Below are 24,792 nucleotides of genomic sequence, written 5' to 3' on the forward strand. Positions count from 1 at the left end.
GTGAAACTGGTTTCTTCTGGATGAGCAACTCCTATTTGCAATTCTGGTTCCTTCTCCATCTATCCTGGCCTCGTATCCTCTTCGCAAAGGGAGCAGGATAAGGCCGCAGAAAGGAGTATGCCCTCTCAGGATTAAAGATGTTATATTTGCTTCTTAAAATGACTTATTTGGAAAAGTCAGCTCCCAAAAGAGCTGGAGGGAGGATGGTGGCTGGGAGCAGTTAATACTCTACCATAGTGTACGCCTTTGTTACTTGTAGAGTAACTGGGAGGTACCGAGCCTGGGTTTGCTTTAGTTAATGAAAACGCATCGGATGATGACAACGAAGGAGAAAGAAGAGGGGAAGGAGAAAGAAGAGGAGATGAAGAAGAAGGGGAAGAAGAAGAAGGGGAGGAGGAAGAGGAAGAAGAGGGAGGAGAAGGGGAGGGGAGGGAGATGAGAAGGAAGAACAAGAACAAGAAGAAGGAGAAGAAGAATTTGCAAAAGAAAATGAACCTGATATAAGGAACACAGTGACAGTCGTTCGGGAGCTCCCACCCTGCGCTGGGTGGGAGGGTGGAACTTGTGAGGCTGCTTGAGGAAGGCACGGAAGCGAGGAGAACAGGTCTGGGTGTCCCCCTGTCAGTTCTGCAGATGGTCCAACCCCCCCCCCCCCCCCGCAGCAGAGAGATCTGCAGGCAGCTTGGCAGCCTTCCGATGCGAGATCAACATGGAAAGATGGTGTGGAATGAACCCATGCTCTGACGAGCAGGCATTTTAACAATTAAGAATAAGTTTTATCTGAGCATAACTCCTACTCAGTCTCTCAGTGTCTCACCATTTAGGACCCATCCTTCCCCTACCAGACTTACGCTAGGGGTCCCTGTATCTACAGAGACTTGAATCCTATTACATAGCTATTGAAAATTTTATATTATCATCCCTTTCAAATCCGTTTTCACACTCCTTGAATTACCTGGGAACAAACCCTAATTATAAAATTGACGTATCTGAGATAGTTTTTCCCCTTGAGAAGCTAGACGTCAACTAGGACAAGACGGAAGAACGCTCTGGGTGCAGACACTTGGAAGACGAGGGGGCAATGCCTGCTCGTGCCCCACCTGCTATTCACGGAACTACTCACATCTGGTTCCTCAGCGCAAAGGGATCCAGATTTGTGTGGACGGTATCTACACCACTGCTGTCCCCTCTGTGGTCCTCAGTCACCGGCGGGTTTTAGAAAACATGCATGTGAGTACCACCGCCCATGAGCGATCCCGTCGGTAGCCCCAAGAACGATGTGAACCTCTGTGTTCAAGAAGCCCCATGAATGATTCTGATTCTCAGGCCTGAGTAGGACCTACGTGGTCCAAGCCCTGGTCTGTGAAAATCTGGAAGCCGTTTGCCAGTTATCTTTTTGTCGCATTTCCTGATCACGTTACCATGGACCAAAAGAAGCGTTCTATGTAGGCTCCTATAGTTCAGTTCCATACATTCATCAAATGATATGGATACACGGTCAGGGTAGCCTGGGCAGGGACGTGGACTGCGCACATAGTAACAGGAGTGTGTATTAAGTTGACTTGGGAGGGGTATGTCATGGGCAAATTAAAGAATATTGGGGAACCTGGGTGGCTCAGTCAGTTAAGCTTCTGCCTTTGGCTAGGGTCCTGATGTCAGGGTCCTGGGATGGAGCCCCAGGTCAGGTTCTCTGCTCAGTGGGAGTCTGCTTCTCCTTCTACTGTCTCTCTGTTCTCTCTCTCTGTTCTCTCTCAAATAAATAAATCTTTAAAAAATTAAATAATATTAAATACAATAAAAATAAATTGAATCTTATTAAATAATAGTAGTCAAAGGAATTAGCACAAACATGCACAGTCCCACGAAATTTATAAATCTCTGTGCTCATTTAATTCTTATAAACAGCAATCCTATGAGGGAGGCACTATTATCATCCGAACTTTTAGAGGAGGAAACAGATGCATAAAGAAGTTGGAAAACAAGTCCAAGTTCACATACCTAGTTAAGTGGCATAAACTGAGACCCAGGTAGAGCTTAAAGCTTAAAAGAGCCCTTGCTTTTAATCCAGACGCCAAACTGCTTTCAGTCTCTAAATTGGAATCTGGGTAGAATTTGCCAATAAGTTAGTACTTTAAAGATATTTCCAAGGCTTATACTAAACAATAGTAAATAGTCAAGTGGATGCCAATGCCTATCTTATGGGAATTCTACCGCCCCCAGATTAAAAGCCAAACCTCTATTTCCTATTGAGTGACGATTTCGATGCGTGCAAATGCCCCACCTGCCTTAGGGACTGGGTGTGCAGAGCGGAGACCGTCCCTGCTCTACGGAAGCTCACAGGCGCCGCCTGGAAAAGTGCAGCCTATTACCTTCAGAACAGGTAATATTCTGGGCCTCCCTGATCTCCAGAGAGGGAACGTGTGTCCTAGGATCCTGGTCAGGAGGAACCTGCCCAGCCCGTTTAAATTCACGTTTTCATGTCTGTGGCCGTGGGAACAGGTGACCTCAGAGTCCCTGCTAACACATAGCTGCTTCAAATCTCTGGGAAACCCTTAGCCAACGTCATTTATTCATTCTGACTGCTGGCTTCCCCCCTCTGGCTCTGAGAAGGCCCCTGATTTGGGAGCTGCCTTCCGACCAGACAGATTCGTTTATGGTCCTACAAGGTTAAGCATGATACATGTGTTTGGGGAAAATGGAGATGTGCATGAAGAAGAAACATTGCTTTTTGATCCAGGCAGGAGAGCATACATAATCTCCTCTAAAGCCTGTGAAAGACTTCATTTTACACATGAAATTGGGTGGAATTGCCCCGGCCTGCACCGAACATGATTTTGGAGAATAAACGGCCTCAGGACAAGCTGCCTTGTGCTGGGGAGGGCCTCCAGCAGCAAAGAGTACATTGTAGGCAAATGTAATCTGTGTAAAGTTTCAGGCAACAAGCCACGAACAACAGCTCATTGACACGGTGCCTGCATGGGACAGACCCTAAACCTTACAATGGTGTATCGTGAAGCACAAGGTCCAAAAGCCGGCCTGGTTCACATGAAAAATAGTTGAAGCTGGAGGGCCTCGTACAGCATAGAAAAATTTTTAAATTAAGACATATATGTGTTTTAATTGTGCAGCAGGGGTTTTCTCTCTTCCTGTGTATTGTATAACTTTCTTTTCGCAATCTGGTGTCAAAATCCATGCCCAGTGGGGATGGAGAAGCCTCCCCAAATTTTAAAGTGTCTTCAAAAACTAAACCAAAGTGGGTTTTTAGCCATTTGGGAATATACCTAAGTGACCAAACGCATCCCTTGGGGGCCCGGATTTGCTCTATAAAAGTACACAAAGCTCTGCTGAGAATTTTAAGGCAAAATCGGACTTGATTATACAAGAGCAGAAATACGAGATTCACCCAGCAAAGCGCACAGTTGAAAGTGCCCTACTACTCGAGCATAATGAGTACATTGCATATAAAAAATGTAGAAGAAAGGTCTAGTGCACATTATGAGGAAATTGTTGGCATCTCGTGATGGGTCATCTTACCCTTGTTATTAAATGACAGCAATCATTAAAATGCCAAACATATTTTGACAGAATTCACTTTATAAAATGTCAGCAAGTCTGTGTTTTTATTAGTTTGTTCCAAATCAATTTAGAAATTTCAATAGAATGCTTGTAAGTATTCCCCAAGCAATGTCCATTCCCGACTTTCTGCACAAAAAAATATTACAAATTAATCAGATTTTCAGATTTCTGCATAATGGCTTTGCACATTTATTGCTTAATCCTATTATAAAATGCTGTTATGATTGACATATCGCAGTGGAGATAGAAGTCAATTGAATAATATGTAGCAGTCAATTTTATTTGTAGCTTAATGTGCTGAAATATTTTTTTCCACATTTCCATTATTTATAAGTCTGTCCCTTTGGAGAATATATAGAAGAATTTGTTTTAAATGAGCCAATAATACCTTCTTTAAAATTTATAAGCGTGACAGAATCATATCTTTTTTTCCTGGTCGTCCATGGCATGCCAGTAAACAGGGTTTGAATTGTCTCCCACTTGCTATTCATAGGACAAACATCAGGAGAGAGGATCTCATTAAGGGTGGCTTGGAATTGAATTTCAACCACCAAGAAAACAAAAGCTACTGAGTCAAGCCCTTCAAAAATTGCAGCCAGCTCTATTTATTTATTTTTTTATTTCCCTCTTCATCTGTTTATGGTTCCTGCCACTATGCTACCTGCTGCAGTCTGTCCTGAAACAAAGTACACGAATGCACACCGAGAAACTACTCTGTTTTACGAAGATGTGAAAGACTTGCTGTTTTGGTGGGATTTCATTTCTCGTGCTTCGGCGTCCAACAGCACAGCACAGCGGGGCTCCCTGGAGTTAGTGAGTTATTCCTGCCGTTTTCATTAGCGCCCAGGAAACTTGCTCCAGGAAATCCACGTGCTGTCCAGGGCATCACCTAAGGTGACATTGAAAAAGGCTGTCTCTAGGGAAACCCATTCACCCACTGGTGTCTGCAATGGGCATGGAGAAAAGGCTTAAGGGTCTGCAGCCATAGTAAGGGCTAATATAGATGGACTTGGTCATGTCTGAGATCACACGTTCTCTGGCTTTGGGAAATGAGATGAGCTGTTGCCCTCCTATGCATAAAGGATGTGGCTTCCCACCCGCGCCACGCACGGGCATACGCTGTGCAAACTGATGGATCATGCGAGCCTATTAGTGGGACTGATGATGGTGTCACTTTCCCCCCTGTCGCAGCCTCCTCCCTCCTGGAATGACTGGCCATCCTGACTATCCGTTAGCATAATTTATGCCATTGACAAGTGATTTGAGCACTGGAGCTATTGATAATCCACTCTGGCACATCATCTGTACTTTAATGTTATGTGACATCACAGGAAAATGGGGTCATGGGCAGTTCCCGGGCTGGATCTTCTATTAAAGGGAGCACTTCTCTTTTGAATTCCAGGGGCCAGAGGAAACCCGGCTTTATCAGACACAGGCTCTCCTGACCAACACCAGGCCAGTCAGACCCATCCCCCCTTCCCGGTTGGGCCGCAGGTCAGTATCTCTTGACTGCTTTTCCATTAGGCTGCATTTAGGATGGTTTAACCATATAAATAACCAAATAAATAGTAACGAGTTAAATGCAATCAACTCCAACAGAGCAAACGTGGTGATAAATTTTTGTATGGGAAACTGTATGACTGCATTATTTATTAAATGCCATCAAGGGGAAAAAAAAGTGTTTGCAGAACTCCTCTCTTTTTAAAGGCAGTGTTGGTTTTAATCATTTGGAAACTTTTTCTTCTTCTTAAAACCCACTTACCAATGTGCCGTTGGTTACCACGCAGTTTTCTAGAAAGTAAAACTTTAATGACTGGAGTGTGAAGAAAATTAAGTTACTTCAACCTTACTACAGCCATTTTTGAAATACAGGATGTGATTTAATATAAAAAAGTTAATGCAATTTTAATGCAAGTTCAGCTTATTGGGTTTGACAATACTGCACATCACACACGGCTCTTGCATTAATAAAGAAATGCATTCATTATTTTTTAAAGTCCAATATTTGTGCTTTGCAGCCTGGTGTGGTTATATGGAGGTGTAGAACACAACTGTAAGAGCTGGGCTCTTGGCTGTTGTTGTCTTAGCTCTGGTATTTAGTGGGAAGCTTTCGGAGTTCACCTGCTTTTATGGGAGAAGAGGCAGATGTGGGAGCCTGTCTCTCCCCTTTGCGGTCATTGTTGTTCCTGCAAATTAATCACTTTCAGCACTTCGAGGGCGCACCAGTTCAAGACTTGGAAACCCAAGTGTAGGGCTTGGGTTGGTCCTCGCTTTTGTTCCAGCAGCCACCAAGACTCCCTGTGGTCTCAGGTCCTAATGTCTGTCTCAGAACACAGATAGATGTCTTGGTGCTCAAGGACAGAAAGGCTGGAGAGGTGTCTGCTCGACCATGGAAGCCCAGAGAGCGTTCTACTGGGAATCTCGGAAGCCGGCATCTTCCAGCTATGCCTTTTCTAAAAATCTCACGCTTGTGACATCGTGTGTGTGTGTGTGTGTGTGTGTGTGTGTGTGTGCATGTGCGTGTGTGCAAACATACCAGGGCTGACAAACTCATGCCTCCAGGCCACGTAAATGTGTGACAGACCCAGACAGTAAGACGTGGTGATCACCTCGACAAGCTGGAGAGTGCGTGCACTGCTTCAATCCCGAGAATTCAACTTAAAAAAATACTACCAGCCAACCCCCCCAAATCTGTGACCTGCGTAGTCTGAGAACCAGCTGTTTGCCTCCCCTCTTACCATGATATTACTGTGGGCAGTGATGTAACTCCAGCGATCTGAGGACCAGTGTATCATTTTGTACTTACTCTTAAAAAATATGTTTATTTTGTGCTTTAGTGTAGCTTTATTGATTTATTTATTTATTTATTTATTTATTTATTTATTTATTTATTAAAGCAAGACAGTCACTCTTTGTGAATTTAGTAGACTCTAACAGATTAGGAGCGAGGCCCGTGGAGTCTGGAATGGTCCAAAACCAGGCTGCTTCTGGTGTCCCAGGGCTTCTGCAGAGGCGTCCCCGGAAGGAGCTGCGAGGGAAGGCTGTAGGCAGTGGCCGGAGAGCGGGTTCAGCCCTCCTCCCCTCATTCTGCAAAGGGAGCAGCCCCACGTCTCTGAATCAGTTCCGTGTATGAGAGGGCATGGCCAGAAAGGGGTGAGCCATGGGCTCCAGAGCAGCGTGCCTTGACACGAACCCCTGATGCCCACCAGATACAGGGCTTTCGGCAAGTTCCTAATCCCTCTGTATCTCACTGGTAGGACAACTGCATTAATATGCACACGGCAATGTTAGAGTAGTGCCTGGCTGCAATTTACTGGGCTTTGTACTATGCCTATATTTAGTTACCTTTTATTTTATAACATCATGCTGCATTAAAAACAAGAAAGTCGAACCCCCTCTGTAAGAGTTTTGTCTTGGTTCCTCCAGAGGAAAAATGGACATGGCATGACGTGTCACGTGGTTCCCAAAAGGGTGTAATGAAAGTCCTGGATTGAGGACTAGAAGACCGATGACCCTTCTGGTCACGTGGCCCATCAGCACAGGAATCCTTCCTAGGTCATCCTGGTGACGAGCCCACATCCGGGCTCAAATACGCCCAGGGCCCAAAGCGCACACCGATGAGGCTGCCTTTCCATATCGAACGATGGCTATTGGGTAATAGCAGACACAAACCCGTGTTTCTAATGTTGTATGAACTGAGCAAAGAATGTTAGAGTAAAAGCAAAAGACTTCTTTAAAAGATTTTCCAACGTATCCACATCAAATATTTTTGTTTTCCTGTACTTTTTTTAGAACTCTTAATATACACACACAACTTGACCATTTTAATAATTTCATTATCATTGCTTAATGATTATCCAGTTTATTTTATGTATTCTCATAAACATTTTCTATTTTTCTAAAGAGGTGCCATGATGATCCATTTTAAGGTTGGTGTAATACCTTGCTGAGTTTAGAACTGTAACAAAATATTTTTCAACATTTATATATTTTTAAACATAATGCATGTTTTCATGCATTTATTTTTTGTCTTTTTGAATGGTATCTTCGGGCTGTATCCCAGGAGTATATTCGGAGTCAAAAGGGGTTGAATATTTTTGCAGCTCTTGATATAGATTTCCAAATTGCTTTCCAAAAGGCTTATGATTGTGTATATATCCTAAATCCACATAATGGTGTCACTAGAGACCTACCAGCGTGCTGTAACTTTTACATTATTTTTGCTAAGTTAGTAAATAAAAATAGTATTTTATTGTTACTTTTGAAAAAGCCAAACAAAACAAAACAAAACAAAACCCTCTGATGCCAATGAGTCCTTTCTGGAAAAACACAAAACAAATTAGCAAAGAATTTCAAATATGTAAGGTTAAGATCAAATGGAAATTCATCGGAAGAATAATATGTTAGTGTAAGGTATTGCTTTGAAAGGTATTTGAGTTCCTCAAAAGAAATCCAAGCCAAATGAAATTTTCCAAAGAAATAAATGAAATGTGATTTCAATTTTTTTTTTCCTACCGGTTCATTCTAGAACAGAGCATGTGTGTTTGCTCCTTGTTCAGGAAGTTTCTGACCCTGCTAGAAGAACTAGACCTCTAGAAGAAAATGCCGTGAAAGGCCATGTGTTGGTTCCACTGGAAAGTGAGCTAGGATTATCTGTTTCCTTGCAGCCACTTCTGACAGCACAGCAGTTAGCCTCGGCTGTCGCTGGCGTGATGCCGGGAGGCACGCCGGCCCTCAACCAGCCCATCCTCATCCCCTTCAACATGGCCGGACAGCTAGGAGGACAACAAGGACTGGTCCTCACACTGCCTACCGCGAATCTCACCAACATCCAAGGGCTGGTAGCAGCCGCTGCAGCTGGAGGCATTATGACTCTACCATTGCAAAATCTACAAGGTAACCCATTGTCTCCATGTGCCGTGTAGGGCTCTATCCACTGGCCAGTGTTCCCTAGAGTGCTCACATGCCCCCAGTTGTGAATGTGGTTCAGAGCTGCTCCCACTATCAAGGGAGATGGAAGGCTTGTGTAGGAAGCAAAGTTTCAAGTTATCTGTGAATCCCAGGCTTGCTCAAGCCATGGGCTTTATCAGTCCTTGTTTCCTAGCATGGATTTGCAACCTTTCAGGTCTTCTAGAGGCACCTGTGAGCAATCATTGTGCAACACATCAAAAACTTAGATGTAATCTTATCGTGTTGTTATTTGAGGACCTGGGTTATGATCTCATGAGTTTTTCGGTGTAGCGTCCGCAAAGAAAGCTTATACATGATTTGTTTGTGAGGGAAGTGGTTGGAACATCTCCAATACAAGGTAGCATTTGGAAGTCTTAATTTAATTGTTGTTTTCTTGCTAAGTATTTTTAGTTATAATTATTAAACAGAAATTGTATTCTTTGAGATCATAGACTTGTAGGTCGAGCCTTTATATTATGTGAGCATTTAACAAGACTCATTTAACACTGGAAGGATAGTTCTTCTGGTACTACAAAGGTTTTCACTTTTCTAGGAAAGATTTGCTAACGCTGATTGATGGACTGATTTACAAGACTCTGTTGAAGGACGAATTTTATGGTGAAAAATGGCCTGAATATGAGACGATTAGGATGCCTAACAAAAGAGAAAATGAATTTGTTTTGGGCTGCTCAAAGGTGTTTGTTTTCCCCATTGATATGAATGTTAGCCATTTGAAAGAAATTTTTTTTTTTTCAGAGTGAGAGTTGGATGCAGTAAGTTATCAGAGTAAGAGTTTAAAGCACTTTTTGTAGTTGGTCAAATGTCAGAGCTCCATCAGCCCAAAGATTACGAAGTAAACCACTTAAGAACTGGTTAACTCCTGACCCAAACTTTTTTACACACCGTATGTTCTAATATCCCACCTATTGTTGCCACTTCTTGACTTTCCCTTTAATGTTTAAAACAAAGTCGCTCTCATACCATTAAATTGTGCCAAGAAACCTGCCATTCATAAATCATGCATGCCCAGGACACGCTAATGCACAAACTTTACTTGTTTCAAATTTGAAAGTGCCTGGGAGCCAGGATCTCAAGATTAAGCAAATAAGGCAGGAATACACAAGGTGAAAGCCGAAGCAACAAAGTGTAGGGAGAGGCTTTCTAATGTAGGTGGATGATGAAATCTTAATGAAGAAATGGGCATTATCAAAATGCAACCTTCCATTTGCAATGTTTGTGCCTATGGGAATATTGAATATTATAAATAAACATAAGTTCACAGAACTTCTAGGTCATGAATTAATCTTGCTTGGTTAAAATAGATGCCAAAATCAGAGTCCAAAAAATCAGGCTTGTTGTATCTTTATTATGGTTTGGTCTTCTCAAGATTGAACACCTGGTTATTTTAAGGGCTCAAAGTTAGCGACTATGGACTAATGTGGAGTGTGGACTTCCATCAAGGTTTTCTCTTTTCTCTAAATATCAAATTTTGGATTAGCTTATAGTTTGGAGTTTGGTTCTTTTTGGCACCTTTGGTTTCAGAAAAGAAATTCTAAGATTTGTGTCCAGAGTAAGTAGGTTCAATGAGAGTGCTAACTCTTTTTACCCCTTGGTGCTTCTTACATGATTTTCTTAACGGCCTCACCTTCAGAAGTGTGTTGATTGGAGTTGATGGTCAAGCTCTTGTCTACTGCACAGACACAAGGAAATCTGTCTCCCTTTGTTGGGAGGGCAGGTGGTGAGGTCATTAAAATAAAATATCTCCTGGTTGCCAGTCAGCCTGTTACAGGGAAACCTTCCTCATCCTCATCGGTCTTAACACTCAAGCCCCTCCTCCAGCACTTTGTTCTTTAATAACTTTGTGAATGAATCCCAGTTCCTAAGTCACTGTTAGGATCCAGAGAAGTTCCCTGCAATTCCCTTGGGCTTTTCTCTTCCTTTTGTATCTTCCCACGTGATTTCTTGACTATCCAGACCTCACTAGTTCGAGAAGTAACCAACCACCCTAGTTTGCTGGTGACTGGGGGTTTTCTGGGGACATGCGACTTTCACTGTTGGAACCAGGAAGGGCCCCAGGCAAACAAGAAGGAGTTGGGCACCTGCCAGAAGTCTGGGGGCAATAACAATGAGAATCGGGTAAATGCTTGAATCTCTACGGTGCCCAAGATGTGTGTTTACCACCGGAAGGGCAGTGCCGGTTGGTCACCTTGTCAGCCAGTATCTGACCCAAGGATGACCTCACCCCCTTTCAGGAACCTACTGCAGCCCTTGGCAGTCTGTAGGCAGTATCTATGGCTTGTGTGGTTTTCCAGGTTATGTCAAGAAGGTGGCGGGACTCTGGAGATGGTGGGTGGCTGGCTCGCAGGCCATCTGCAGGGGTCCTGGTCGACTTTGAGACTGAGTCAATCCTCAACATCATCCAGTCTCATCCTCTTTCGAGGGTGGTAATCTGGTTCATAGGCTACGATACTCCAGAAGGAGTCCTTACACACATTTGTGTGGTCGACAGGGTAGAATGCTCCACCCCTCCCCACGGCCCACCCTAGACCCTAGAAGCACAGGAGCTTCCAAGGCTTTTAAGAGTCTTGAAACCACCAGTAAGTCTGCCCAATACTAATTAATACTGCACCTTCTTGGATGATTTTATAAAACAGGTGTGATCCGTCAGTGTGAGGGGGAGGGATTTAAGCGTTAAAACACCTAGTCTGAAATGGAACCTGTTTCCATACGAGGCACTTAGTTCTGGATGGTTCCCCCTTTCCTCATTGTGAAACGTGAAGGTTTATTCATGAAATAAGCCTGCCAGCTGGAATTAGCTCTGACTTTCTCCAGCCTTGCTGCCCAGCCCTTCAGCCTGTCCGTCCTTCCAGCTCAAAAGCTACAAATTTGCTAAGAAAGAAAAATACTGACATCGGTTTCTTAATGGTTTGGAATTCAGGGATAAGTTTTCAAGTATCTTCTTCTTTACTAAAGGGATTGGGAGCTGGTTCATTTACGTTCACTATCAAGTTGACACAGAATTGCTCTCAGACCCTCAGAGACCATGATTCATGCATGTATTTTAATGAGCATTAATGACATGGTGTTACACTGAGTGGCTTTTCTCTGCTCAGGCAGCAGGGGTCCTATCACTGTCTCCTCCTCTGAACGTCATTCCCAGACCAACGGCATCAGCTCACGTGGGAGCTTGTTAGAAATGCAGGCTCTCAGCCCCACCCCAGGCACGCTGAACAGAATCTGCATTCTTAAAAGATTCCCAAGAGATTCCTCTGTACACTAAAGTTTAAGGAAGCCTGGTCTAGGGAGCTTTTCCAAAATCCATTTAGCAACTTCCCTACTCTCTCCATCAGCCTCCCGAGATTCTGAGCATCCCAGGGTGATGGGGAGCCCTGTGACTGTGAGAAGTGCTCTTGTTAATTTTCCTGCTCTAACTCACCAAACCAGGCCTCTAATGAGGGTAAGGACTGAAAGGAGTAACTTATTTGGGAATTAGCTTATTGCTTCCCTTAGGACATTCACATCCCCAAGACCGAGAGGTGTTCTCTTGCACAAATGAAGCATGATTGATTAAAGCCTTTGCTCCTAGATTTTATCCAGCAAAAGCTTTGCATTGCTGAAAAAGAGACCACGTGGCGCTGCAGAAAACCCATCTGCACAGCCTGGGGATTGTTCTCCCTTTCTCCTCGGATCCTTCCATGCAGGAAAGAGAGCACTCCTACCTCATCAAGGAAGGGGTCTTCTTTTAAGGAAACAGCTGGGAATAACGAGTTAGAAATCTTGCAGAATCCCAGGAACACCCTATGGCCCAGCCTCAGGAGCCCTGGATGTGGAGTTTGGGGATTAGAGAAACCAGTGAGATTAGAGATTAGAGAATGGGGATTAGAGTTTGGGGATCAGAGAATCCAGTGAACCACCAGGCTGCAAGCGGTCTCATTCTCCCTTCTGAGTAGACAGGCATGTGCCCCCACTTCTAAGCTGTCTCCTCTCTTCCCCTGTTCCTCCTTGTGACTCTTCTCTACTGCATTGGTTGACTTTTGGCTAGCCCCTCATTTTAGTTCACTCATATTCCATTCCATATTCCATTCCATACTCCTTGGAGTACGGACATCTTCCCAACCCATGTACCTCTTAGGAACATTCCATTGCTATCTCTACCATCTCTGTTTTTATCCCCATCTCCATGTCTATCAAAAACTCAAACTCCCCAACTTTCCAATTCCTGATGGGCTGAGACTTTGCATTCTAGGCTACCTTGCAGGTCGCTGGCCAGACTAGAGATTGACTGCCCCATGTGGACATATGCGTTCCTATCCAGTCAGGGGTAATGTGGGTGGAAGAGGGAGCTGGGCTGACGTGGTACGGAGCTTGTGCAACATGCTTGAGAGACACGCTCGGGCCTCCCTCATCAGTAGAAGGGGCGCCAAGGGAGGCAGGCTGGGTATTGGCCTGTCTGCTGGGATTACTATACAGACCAGGAGGCCCTCCTGTGGGCGTGGGCAGAGATGGAAACTAGCTCCGAACTCAGAGATGCCATGGATGGGGTTTATGTTCTGAATATTTTAGGGGAAGTCTGTGGAAGTTCTGGCTGGGATTCAAGCCCAGTCTTGCTCTAAACTGAGATGAGACCTAGACATGACCTACTCCTCAACACTCTACGTCCCTACATGAAGTAGATGCACTTTTGCATTCTCTCCTCTCTTTTCTTTGATAGCTCTGCCCCTGCCAAGCACCTCCCACCATCACTACTCTGGTCCTTCCATTCCTGTGTCCTTTGTCCCCTGCTCACGGGATTTGGTCTCACGTGACTGTCAGTGAACCCACACCTGTGAGAGGAGATTCATGACAACCATGAAGCTTAAAGAAGGAAAATGACTCAGGGTGACCTGTCGTATACTCTATAAACTCCTTTAAAAGCCAGTTCTTCCATTTACTTACTATTTTGAAACATAGATAGCCGTGCTCAAAATAGAGTTTGCATTTGTCCTAGTGTGGGAACTAGATTATTATTTGATGTGGCAGAATAAAGTCCCCATTATGGAATTCATGCAAATGGGTTGTGTTTTCTGCTCTTTGGGGATTGAGGCAGAAGACGTAGACACATAGAGCCTCAAAACAAGTGACAAGCACCAAGGGGTTCATGGGACAGCAGAGCTGGGTCTATGTCTGGGACAGATGATTCAAGTTAGTGACTTGTTCTCATTGCACAGGCTGAGAGATAACCCACTAATCACTGTGGGCAACATAAATGGAGAATATAAATGTGCTACGTAGGAGATTTATATCAAAGTGGGAACATTCCAGTTCAGTCAAGCATAACATTTAAATTAATGACCAAAAATACATTAGAGAGTGCTGCTTAACCTGAACATGGAAAAGCAATTAGGTTCAAGGCAAGCTGAAAAATCAAGGCCAAGGGTGGTTTTCCTGCCCTTTGTGCTGGCAGGATACCAGCCCTGGTTTTCTCTCACTCTCCAAATTAAAGTCTGTACAGGGTAAAGTATGTGGGAATGTTTTTGGTTTTAGGAATTTCGTGTGCCAGCTACCTCACATTTCCTTTTTGTTTGTTTTGTTGGTATTTGTTATTGGAATTGAGGCATCATTTACATACAATAACATGCATGGATCTTAGGGGCACAGCTCAATGGGTCTTGATAATTGTATATACCCATGCGACCTCCGTCCACCACAGTCAATACAGAAAACATTTCATTTCCCCTAAAATGTTCCCTTGTGTCCCTTTGTAAGTCAGTTGTGTCCCTCCAACCAGGCAACCCAACCCTCATCTGCTTTCTATCACTGTCGATTGGTTTTGTTTGTTCTAGAACTTCATATAAATGGATTTCTACAGTATGTATGCTTTTGTGTCTGGCTTTTTTCACTCAGCATCATGTTTTTGAGATTAATCCATGCCAGGGGTTCTTTTCTTTTCATTTCTGAGCAGTGTTCCATTGTAAGAATAGGCCACAATGGGCTTATCCATAGCCAGTCCAACATTTTAGCAGGCAGACATGGGCAGATCCCCTCCCCTGGGGTCAGGGAGAGATTACTCCATCGGGCAGCCCTTGGGAAGCACCCTTGGCCACAGTTTTCCTTGGCCCTTCGCTCTACCCCTGGAAGATTCTTCCCTGCCCATTATCTTTCTTGGCTATCTCTGAAGAGAAAGTTGAGAAATATGCCTTTATTTGAGCACTTCCTCAGTCCATGTACGGCTTACGGAAGCTCTGGGGTCCCAGGGGTTGCTTGAAATTTCCAATAGTTAAAGATTTGTAGCTCCCTTAGGACCGTGGTTCTCTCAGAAACCGAGAATGCTTCTGATCTTTTTGCTTTCAGTCAGTTCCAGGTGCCACAGTTTTTTTCGAGGCATACATCTTCAGTCTAATTTATTTTTGCTTTTTCACTCCCCCGGTTCTCTCTTCCAACTCAATCGGCCTCGGGGTGCGGGCACTCTGACCTCCTTGGCGCTCTCTAAACGCGCACCTACACAAGGGCCTTTGTGCAGGACATTTCCTCTGCCTGAAAGACTCTTTCCTCAGAAACCATCAGCCTACTCCCCCCCCACAGCCCCCCGGTACTGCTGTTCCCCCCACCTGCTTTCCTTTATTTCCTTTGTCCACAACACTTACTACCTTCTACACAGCCTTAAAGTCTTAGGAATGGCGGAAACTTTTTTCTTTCTTTCTCTATAAGCACTTAGGGTCACACTTCCTGCAGCCACATTAGGCAGTGGTGGCAGCATCCTAATGCTTGGCCCTGATGCTCTGGAGACAATATCTGCGTACAATGAATGTGTTTATGACATGTAGTGTTTGTCTGGTCCTGCCATCAGAATGTAAGCCCTACAATAGGCATCTTTGTTTGATTCAATGATATGGCCCAAGAGCTCAAACAGTGCCTGCCTCATAATAAGTGCTCAAGGATGGATGGATGGGTGGGTGGATGGATGGATAGATGGATGGATGGATTTTAAGGTCAGAGTTAGTCAAGCGAAAAGAAGTAAAGAGAACATTCAGTGTTGAGGAGAAGGCATGAGAAGCATGGAGTCTAGAGTCCTCTGAACTGTTTTGGTTGTTGTTCGAGTGAAGTTTAGGAGTCTGAGGTGGCAAGAAATCAGACCAGAGGAGCAGGAAGGGGTGATACTGGAGGGCCTTGTATGCCTTGCCTGTGCATGCGGAGTGGTCAGTGTAGGGCCGATGCGTTAGAGATGAGCAAACTTAAAGACGATGCAATTATACGATGATATTTTCATGGATATATGTTTGCATTTATGTGTTATGCCTGTGCAGTTCCAAGGACTCAAAGCAGCTTTAATATAAGAAACAAGAAAGTCCAAACACGGTGTATGAGAAAAAGGAGAAACCTAGGTGGAGATTTGGAACAATGAGACAAGTCAAAGGGGAGACACATCACATTCCATACTTTTAATTATCTGACGTAAACAGAAACATACCAGCTTAACAAGAAACAGCCTTATTTATTTTTGGTTTTGCTTTTCACTAATTTTATTTATTTACTCAACACATATCTACTGGGCTTTCATAGCACATTAGGCCATGATCTCGGCTTGGGGTATAGCTGTAAACAAAATAAAGAGAGTCTCGGAAGGCACTTCTGTGCTCGTGTAGGGTGTAAAGGAGACAGACAGGATGAAGGGTGGCAGAGATGGGGACATGGACAGAGACCCAAAGGACATGAATGACAAAGCCATACTATATCTGGAGGAAGAGTGTCCCTGGTTGAAGTTGGAGGTGTGAAGAAAAGTTAATCACACAGGCTCTCAATGAAGAAACATGGAGCTGCCTGATGGACAGGACACTGGTTCCCTTTGAGCTTTCGCTAGGTTATGCTATAGTAACAGACACGCACCAAATCTCAGTGAGGTTCAACCAAGGTTTATGTCTTTGTTTATTTCACAATACATGTTGGCTGCAGTCAGCAGTGACCCTGCTGTACATGTTCATTGAAGGATCTGGCTAAAGAAGCAGCCTCTTCCTGGGATAGGCCTTTCTCACCGCAAAGGGAAGAAAGAACGGCAGAACAGCAATGGCTTCCAAAGCTTTGGCTCGGAAGTGGCCCATGGCACTTCCGCTCGGGTCCTGCATAAGCCTGCTGCCAATGGGAATAAGGATACTCCTCAGGAGAGGGCGTTTCTCCAGCACATAATTAGGAACTGTATTCCAGGGTGCTACATGGTTCAACTGAAGATACACTGCATGAACATTTGACTTAGGTCCCTTTGAAGATTCCTTCCGACACTGAGATTCTGCAATTCCATTAAGTGAACCCATGAGGTAGCATGGGCTATCAGATGGTTCCTTCGAACGCAACACATGAACAATTTCTTAAAGGAGTGGCATTCAAATGATAAATACAAAGTAGATTACAAGTAGATGGAACAATTGGGGGCTTTTAAAAACAGCACATGAACACATGTAAAAGCATGACTCCATTTATGTAACATTCAGGAAAAGGCAAAATTATAGAGACAGAAAGAGATCAGTGGTGCTCAGAGGTGGGGCTGGGGGAAGGAGTTGACTATAGAGCAGTGCAGGGAAATTTGGGGGGCTGATTTGACGGTTCTCTTGTCTTCATCATGGTCGTTGTTCCATGACTCTATGTGTTTGTCAAACTTTTGAAACAGGATGCTGGAAAGGGTGAATTTTACTGTATGTAAAATGTACCTCGATTTAAAAAAAAAAAAAGGGAAGCAGGTGGTGTAGTGCTTATAAAATACCAATAGAATACCAATTTATGTTAAAACATAAAAAAGAATATGCGAGTACAAAACTTAATGAAATGAAAGCTAGGGAAAGTTTCATGAAGATGAGAGACTCAGGTTCTCCCATTAAAGTGTTAATGGCTCTATTTCTCAGATGCATAAGTGAACCCTAAAATAATAAAGATTTCACATGCACACAATTTGTCCCAGTTGTTTGCAAGAAACCCAAATACACATACCCCACAGAGAGAGGAAAAGAAAAATACTACATATGACAAACGGTTACTGGTAGACTCTAGGCAGTAAGAAATTATGGGTGATTGCTTTCCTTCCTAGAATTTATTCATTAATAAGTATTATTCTAAAATCAGAATACTTTGTATTCATTCAGGTTAAAAGTCATACCCAAAGCATCATTATTAGCATGGACGAGGTTAAGTCTATATGGGTCTGCCGTCTTGACCTTCTAACCACCTTTTTAAAAAAGCATCCCTCAACTCGAAGTGGATTAATTCTCAAATTAACAATACAACCACAAAGCAGCTCTGTGCATTCATTATGTATGAGCAATCTTTAATACCAGTAAAATTGCCTTTAAATGTGCCTGATTTTATTGATCAAAGGAGGATTTATTGTCAGGAAGCGGGTGAGGGGTAGAAACGCGTGCCGAGCCTTCTGGTATCTTTCCTAAAGAAGAAAACAGTAGGTGGCCATGTGTGCCGCTTTTCCTAATGATTTACTTTTGTGCTATTCTAGTGATGCCCACACTCAGAAAGTTGCATCCCCAGGGGCATCGTGAGCATGAGAGCAGGGGTCTAATACCACTCACGGAAAGGGCAATGCAGCCCCTGCCACAGAAGCAAGAAGAATGGACTCTGGCTTTTAGTATGCAATGATTTCTCAACCTCTGATAGGTGGCTTGCTGTCACAAAGTCCAATATTAAAACTACCTAGTGCATAAATTCATGTTTGCAGTGTTATTCAGAAGAGCCCCACATGACACGCTGTACAATCATACCCAATCCACCATAAAGAAGTTATGAAAATTGTTGCGTGTGTCTTAACTTCGGCAGTTTTTCAAACCCCCGTATCTCCGAGGCTTCAGACTTTTTATTTAAAATACCTGGAGAGTCCGTTCTGCAGTACATTATCCTTGAAGCAGGCGTCACTGAGGCACTGGGGTATGGATTAAACTGGAAGCACATGAATGAGGAGTATGACTAGTATACTGTGTATTTAAGAGATACTGTCAATGGAATAAAGCATTGTCAAAGGATAATGGTTTCCAGCTGCCACATAAATGTCAAAGCAAAGCCAAAGCATTTATTTTCAAAGCAAAAGGCAGGGAAGTAATGTGATCCCCAGTTTGTACATAATAAGGCTGTAAATCCATCAGGGCTCTTGATGGTATGCAGTGATGTGTCTACACTAGGATGTGCAAACTGGATTAGATTCCAAGGCAGCCATCAGAGCTCTGTTCCAAGATGGCTGCCGCTAGAATGGCACAGAACATAAACAAAGGAAAAGATTGTGCTCGGAATGCTTCTCAGTCTCATTCCATTACCAAGGATGAGAGGGAACCGGGATGATGTGTTCAAATTTCCTCTGAAACCAAAATAAAGAAGCCTTCTGTATCTGAGGGAAGTGAGGAGGGGGCAGGCAGGGAGGGGGAAGTATTGAAAATAAGGAAACAGGAGGTGGACCCCCGTTCCCCTCTGTCCACTGTTCAGAGAATGAAGAGGTAAGGTTCTCCAAGCAAGTCCTGTTCTCTTATGTGTGTGATTCTTGCAGGGCAGATTTCCAGTGAGAGGTCACAGCTATTTCTCAGCCCCTCCAGGGCAAAGCTAAACCTCATTTCCTGCCCTGAGCTGTGCACAAAGATTGATTGATTTCACAAATACTCACTAACCATCTGCTCTTTGCCAGGCACTGTGGTAGACTCTCGAGTCTAGTTAGGAAAGAGACCAGTGTAGCAATCCAGGAGAGAAAGGGACGTGGTGGCAGTCATGAAGAGCAGAGGACTGATTTAGGCGACATTAGCGAGGTGCGCTTGGTAAAACTTGGTGATGGATTAAATGTAGAGGGGTAGGAGGAAAGAGAGGGAGGCGGTTAGTATAGTTGACATGTAAATTCATTGCCTGTGGACATTTTAAATGTAGAGACGAGGAGCTAGCTGGAAATGCAGGGATCTAAAACTCAGAATGGGATTGGCCCTGGAGCCCCTGATGTAAAAACCGTCAACGTATGGGACTGAAGCCAGGGAGGGCAGAAATTTCTGGGGAAGGAGAGGTTAGGGAAGGAAAACAGTTCAGGCCTGAACTGTTTCAGGAGAGGAAGATGTCGGCACAGCACAGACCCAGGAGAGGTCCCAACGCGTAAGATTGTTCTGGACAGCTGAGCCTGGGGCTCGCTCCTGCGATTCTCCGTGTTTGGATTCTTTCATTGGACATAATCTACACATGCACAATGGAGCTTTTGGTTGTTGCTTACCCCTTTTATAGCCAGAGTGCCACAAGAAGGAGCCAACAAATTGTATCTGTCAGTCTGCTCTTTATCTTCTGAAGACACGCCAAGTTTCCATGTATAAAGAAGCTATTTTGAGAGCGTGTACATAAAAGCGTCAACGGTGTTGCTCTTTTGCTGAAAAGTAACTCCATTGGTTTAAATCTATTATTTAAAAACGTCATTGTAGTCTTAAAATCTCAAAATGAAAATGTTTGAGTCTTTTCTCCCCTGCCATTCTTCTTTTTAAAGCACTTTGGGTCATGCCCGTCGTAGCCATGCAGGGCAGTGGAAACAGCGAGTTGGGCTTAGCTCTAGGGTGCTGGGGTTTGGATAGAAGAGGTTATCTGTGCCTGGGAAAAACTGTAGTTTAGATCATGTAATTTTTTTAAATGTTTTTTTATTATACTATGTTAGTCACCATACAGTACATCCCCAGTTTCCGATGTAAAGTTCGATGATTCATTAGTTGCGTATAACACCCAGTGCACCATGCAATACGTGCCCTCCTTACTACCCATCACCGGTCTATCCCATTCCCCCACCCCCCTCCCCTCTGAGTCCCTCAGTCTGTTTCTCATAGTCCATAGTCTCTCATGTTTCATTCCCCCTTCTGATTACCCCCCCTTTCTTTATCCCTTTCTTCCCCTACCGTAGATCATGTAATTTTAATTTTTGGAAATTATTTCTCTTAGGAAATTATGTCTTGTTGCTAGCAAAATTAGTTTCTGAACATCCTCTGGTTCCACGTTCACCTTTCCTCTGTGTTAGTGTCATCATTACCCCAATTATATTAATCAACCATGCTCACCAGGTTTCTAGCCAAAACTTAAAACAAAACAAAACACCAAAAAACTTAGTCTGTTTGCCATTAGTCACCGGATTAGGATTAGCACAAACGCGCAGGTCCATTAAGACATTCTTATGCATCTCCGTTCCCCTGTGTGCCATTATTTTAGAAATTCTTCGCAGAACATATATATTCAACACTTGACATAAGATAATTTGAGTTTGCTGTGTTTGGAAAATAACTCACATGGGAGAAAGTTGCATTAAATAAATAATAGAGATAAAATTTATACTTCTATATATTTCAAAGCTAATGTTGCTAACTTACAATGGAATGGTAACATGAAGACACAGTGCTATAATTTGATTGATTTGTTTTGACAGCAGCCAAATAATTGAGAGTGAAAGGTGTCAGCACAGATGAAATATTGTATAAGCCACGTTCAAAAGGCAGTGCTAGCAGCAGCGGCAGCTAGAGTTTTATTTCCTTTGATTCCGGACTGGTACTCACCTCCAGTTTATTATGAAACCATGAAAGGTACATGACTTCCCCAACTAGGGAGACTTTTATGGAGAGGCTAGAAATAGAAGTTTGTCAAACAGTTGAACAACGGATAGAGACAAAAGGATGGGAAATGGCTAGAGCATGCCGAGCTGAAAGCTATCAGCCTGTCCCTTTCTTTTGCAAGTTGCTGTTCTCCTGCATTTTGGTTCATTTTGAAGAGATTCTGAGTCAAGGCAAATATTAGATGCCATTTTCCCCCCCTTGACGGGAGATGGGCAAAAAAGAGGGGTGTGCTTGGCACCATGCCAGGGCCCAGCAGATGAAAACCCTCATGCTAAGAAAGAAAGGTGGCTAGTCCAAGTTGACATATGCTATAGATCTAAAATGCATGTGGTTGCAAATATCTCGTTAATATTTTTATCTTGAAAACATGTTGAAAAGATGTATTGGATATATTAGGTCTAACAGACTATGTTGTTAAAATTAATTTCACCTGTTACTTTTTATTTTTTTAAATATGGATACTAGAAAATTTTAAATTATGTACATGGTTCACATTTGTGGCTCACATTATACTTCTATTGGCTTGCATTGGCCCGGCCTGGAGGATCTCCCTAAATCCCGTATACATGGGACGCTAATTAAAAGTTGTGTTCATTAAAGATGAAAATAATTAGCATACATTTAAATTTGGGGCCCTCAAGCAGAAAAATCACAAAGGATCTGCTTTGGTGACAAAAATTAGAGAGGAATAAATTTTGCAGGCTCTCTGCTGTAGTTTAGGAACTGTTTGGGATATATACATTATATATATTATATATATTACATATGTATTATATATGACACATATATTACATATGATATATCATATGATATATAATGATATATATGTATATGTAATATACATATACACACACATACATATGTACATATATATGATAAATGATATATGATACATATCATATATATATATCCTGTATAAATTTTGATATATATATGATATATATATATATCCTATATAAATTTTGCAGGTTCTCTGCTGTAGTTTAGGACTGTTTGGGATATATATATGAGATATAATTTTAATTAATAACTTCCAGTGATCAGAATCTAAAGTTCTCTTTCCTTTTTAAAAATTATTATATTTTGCACTTTGAAATATAGAGGAAATATAGATATACATAATAAAATGATCTATCATTAAACAACTGTTAACATTTTGCCAGCTTTGCTTGAGATCTTTTATCTTAAAAAATGAAACATTATAAATAATGCTAAATTCCTCCTCGGTCTCCAGTCATTCCACAGTATTCCTCCCTCCTAGGAGTAACCACTACCCCCTCCAGTGCATGTGTTTATAAATTAACTAAATACATATAATATATATTATATATACATATATACATGAAATATACAGTATATAGTATACTATATAGTTTTATTTTGGATGTATTGACATTCTACATAATGATAGCACACTCTAGATATATTTTTGTACCTTGCCTCTTTCTTTCAACATTTTGCTTTTGAGATTTGTCCATGTTGATACATGTAGATAGGAATTATTAGAATTTATTTTGATCATTTTATTTTGTGGGTTTTTTTCATCATGCTTTTCTGCCCTTCTTCTACTTTCTTGCATTCTAATGGATTTGTTGAGTTTTCTTTTCTTCCACCTCCTGGATTAGAAGTTAAACATGTATTTTTATTCTTTTAGTTGTTATCCATATATTTGGAACATACGTTTTAAGGTGTCACATCAGTATTTTCATCTTTCCTCCTAAATAACATTGCAACTTTTTGATCACTTCCTCTCATCTTCTATACTATTACTCTCCAGCATTTGTTATTCTTCATACTGTTACGTTTACAATCTCTCTTAGCTTTCATTATATTTGCAAAATTCTTTACCCTTCATTATGTCTTGTATCCCTCTCCTTCCTTCCAGTTCTTTCTAATTCTTTTAAAGAAGGTCTTTGAATGATAAACTGAGTTTCATTTGTTTAAAACGCTTCTTCTGGGGGCACCTGGGGGGCTCAGTCAGTTAAGTGTCTGCCTTTAGCTCGGGTCATGGTCCTGGGATCAAGCCCCACATCGGGCTTCCTGCTCAACAGGGAGCTTGCTTCTCCCTCTCCCTCTGATGCTCCCCCTGCTTGTGCTCGCTCTCTCTCAAATAAATAAATAAATAAATAAAATCTTTTTTAAAATGCCACTTCTGTCCTTACTTCCTATTGTTTAGCTGGATTTAGAATTCCAGGTTAATAGTTAATATTTTCAGCAGATGAAGAAATTATCTTCTGGGCTCTATTTTTTGCTGATAATAAGTATACTGTGAGTTTAAACATCATTTTCCTTCACAGATAAAATGCCTTTTTATATTTTTACTTTTATTTTTTATTGTTATTTATTTATTTATGTATTTTAAAGATTTTATTTATTTGACATAGACACAGAAAGAGAGGGAACACAAGCAGGGGGAGTGGGAGAGGGAAAAGCAGGCTTCCCGGTGAGCAGGGAGCCCGATGTGGGGCTCGATCCCAGGACCTTGGGATCATGACCTGAGTTGAAGGCAGACGCTTAACAACTGAGCCACCCAGGTTCCCCTAAAATGCCTTTTTAAATCATGGCTGATGTTTGTCTTTGGGATTCACCAATTGTACTGTAAAAGACCTTGATATGGATTTATTCTTTATCTTACGTGGCGCTGGGGATTCCTGACGTTTCAGTCATTACGTCTTACCCCAGTCTCTCATTTCTTTCCTCCAGGAATTCCTATTACATGTCCACTGTCTTCCATGTCTCTGAGCCTTTCATATTTTCTCTCTCATTATATTTTGTGCTGCACTTTTTTGTGATTTCCTTAGGTCGATCATCCAGTTTTCTAATTCTCTTTGTAGTTATGTTTAATCTTATGTTTCACCTTCAATTTGTCATTTTACAGACTGTATTTTTCACTACTAGAGGTTATATTTTTTTCCTTTATGGTTTCTGTTTTTTCTAGGTTCTTTTTAGTCACTTTAAATATACTGGTTTTATAATCTTCTTCAGACTGCCTTTTAGCTTAGGTGCTTGAGGAGCTAATTAACGATTGCTCGCTCGCTCTTATTCATAGTGGACAATGTCCATATGTGGTAAGAAATGTTTTATATTGAACTCACTTTAAACAGAGATCATTTTCTATGAAGTCCTTTAAACTTCGGGTTACTTAAGTATTGCAAAATATTCATTTGCTTGTGCCAAATGCCCAATAAATTTCATAAATGATCTCTCTGCTTGGAGCTAAATGTGCCATATACCTAGCATAAATTTGAACTACATTATGAAGTCTTCTCACATACACTTTTCCCTACCTGAGGCCTTTAACAGAAACAAACATCTTTGTTAATTCCCTGGGCTAGTGAATGGGATTCCTCTCATCTGTTTTCACTGTTGGGGTAGCCCCTTTAGGGTTCTGGATTTTTAGAAGGGGCTCAGTTCAAACAGCTCTTCTTGCATGGGCCCAAGGCCCCAGATCCTGACCTTGTATTGGTGGCCAAACGTCAGCCTAACCTAGCTGGCCAGGCCTAACCCTGTCTGCCCTCAGAGGGCCAAGGAGTCAGTTAGTGGTCTTGCTGTTCTTGATTTCTGATGCCTGAGCATTTCCCTTTCTGCCTGTGTATCTAAATTTTTGACATATTTTAGGCATAATTTCTATATATTGGAAGCAGGAAGGTTATCCATGTTAGGTCAAATATTTTTTTCCATGAAAAGTCTC

General features: G+C 42.3%; 1 protein-coding gene across 1 annotated transcript in view; it reads left to right on the forward strand.

Moving 5' to 3' along the window:
• The window catches only part of POU6F2 (POU class 6 homeobox 2), a 453,995-nt gene that overhangs the window by 206,753 nt on the left and 222,450 nt on the right, over positions 1 to 24,792 (forward strand). The window contains exons 3-4 of the mRNA XM_045793668.2: positions 4,979 to 5,070; positions 8,244 to 8,472. Coding sequence (XP_045649624.2) covers positions 4,979 to 5,070; positions 8,244 to 8,472 — 321 coding nt within the window. The remainder of the gene's footprint in view (positions 1 to 4,978; positions 5,071 to 8,243; positions 8,473 to 24,792) is intronic.

Source organism: Ursus americanus, chromosome 3, assembly GCF_024610735.1.
Source record: "Ursus americanus isolate L20-20 chromosome 3, mUrsAme1.1.p, whole genome shotgun sequence".
NCBI classification, from domain to species: Eukaryota; Metazoa; Chordata; class Mammalia; order Carnivora; family Ursidae; genus Ursus; species Ursus americanus.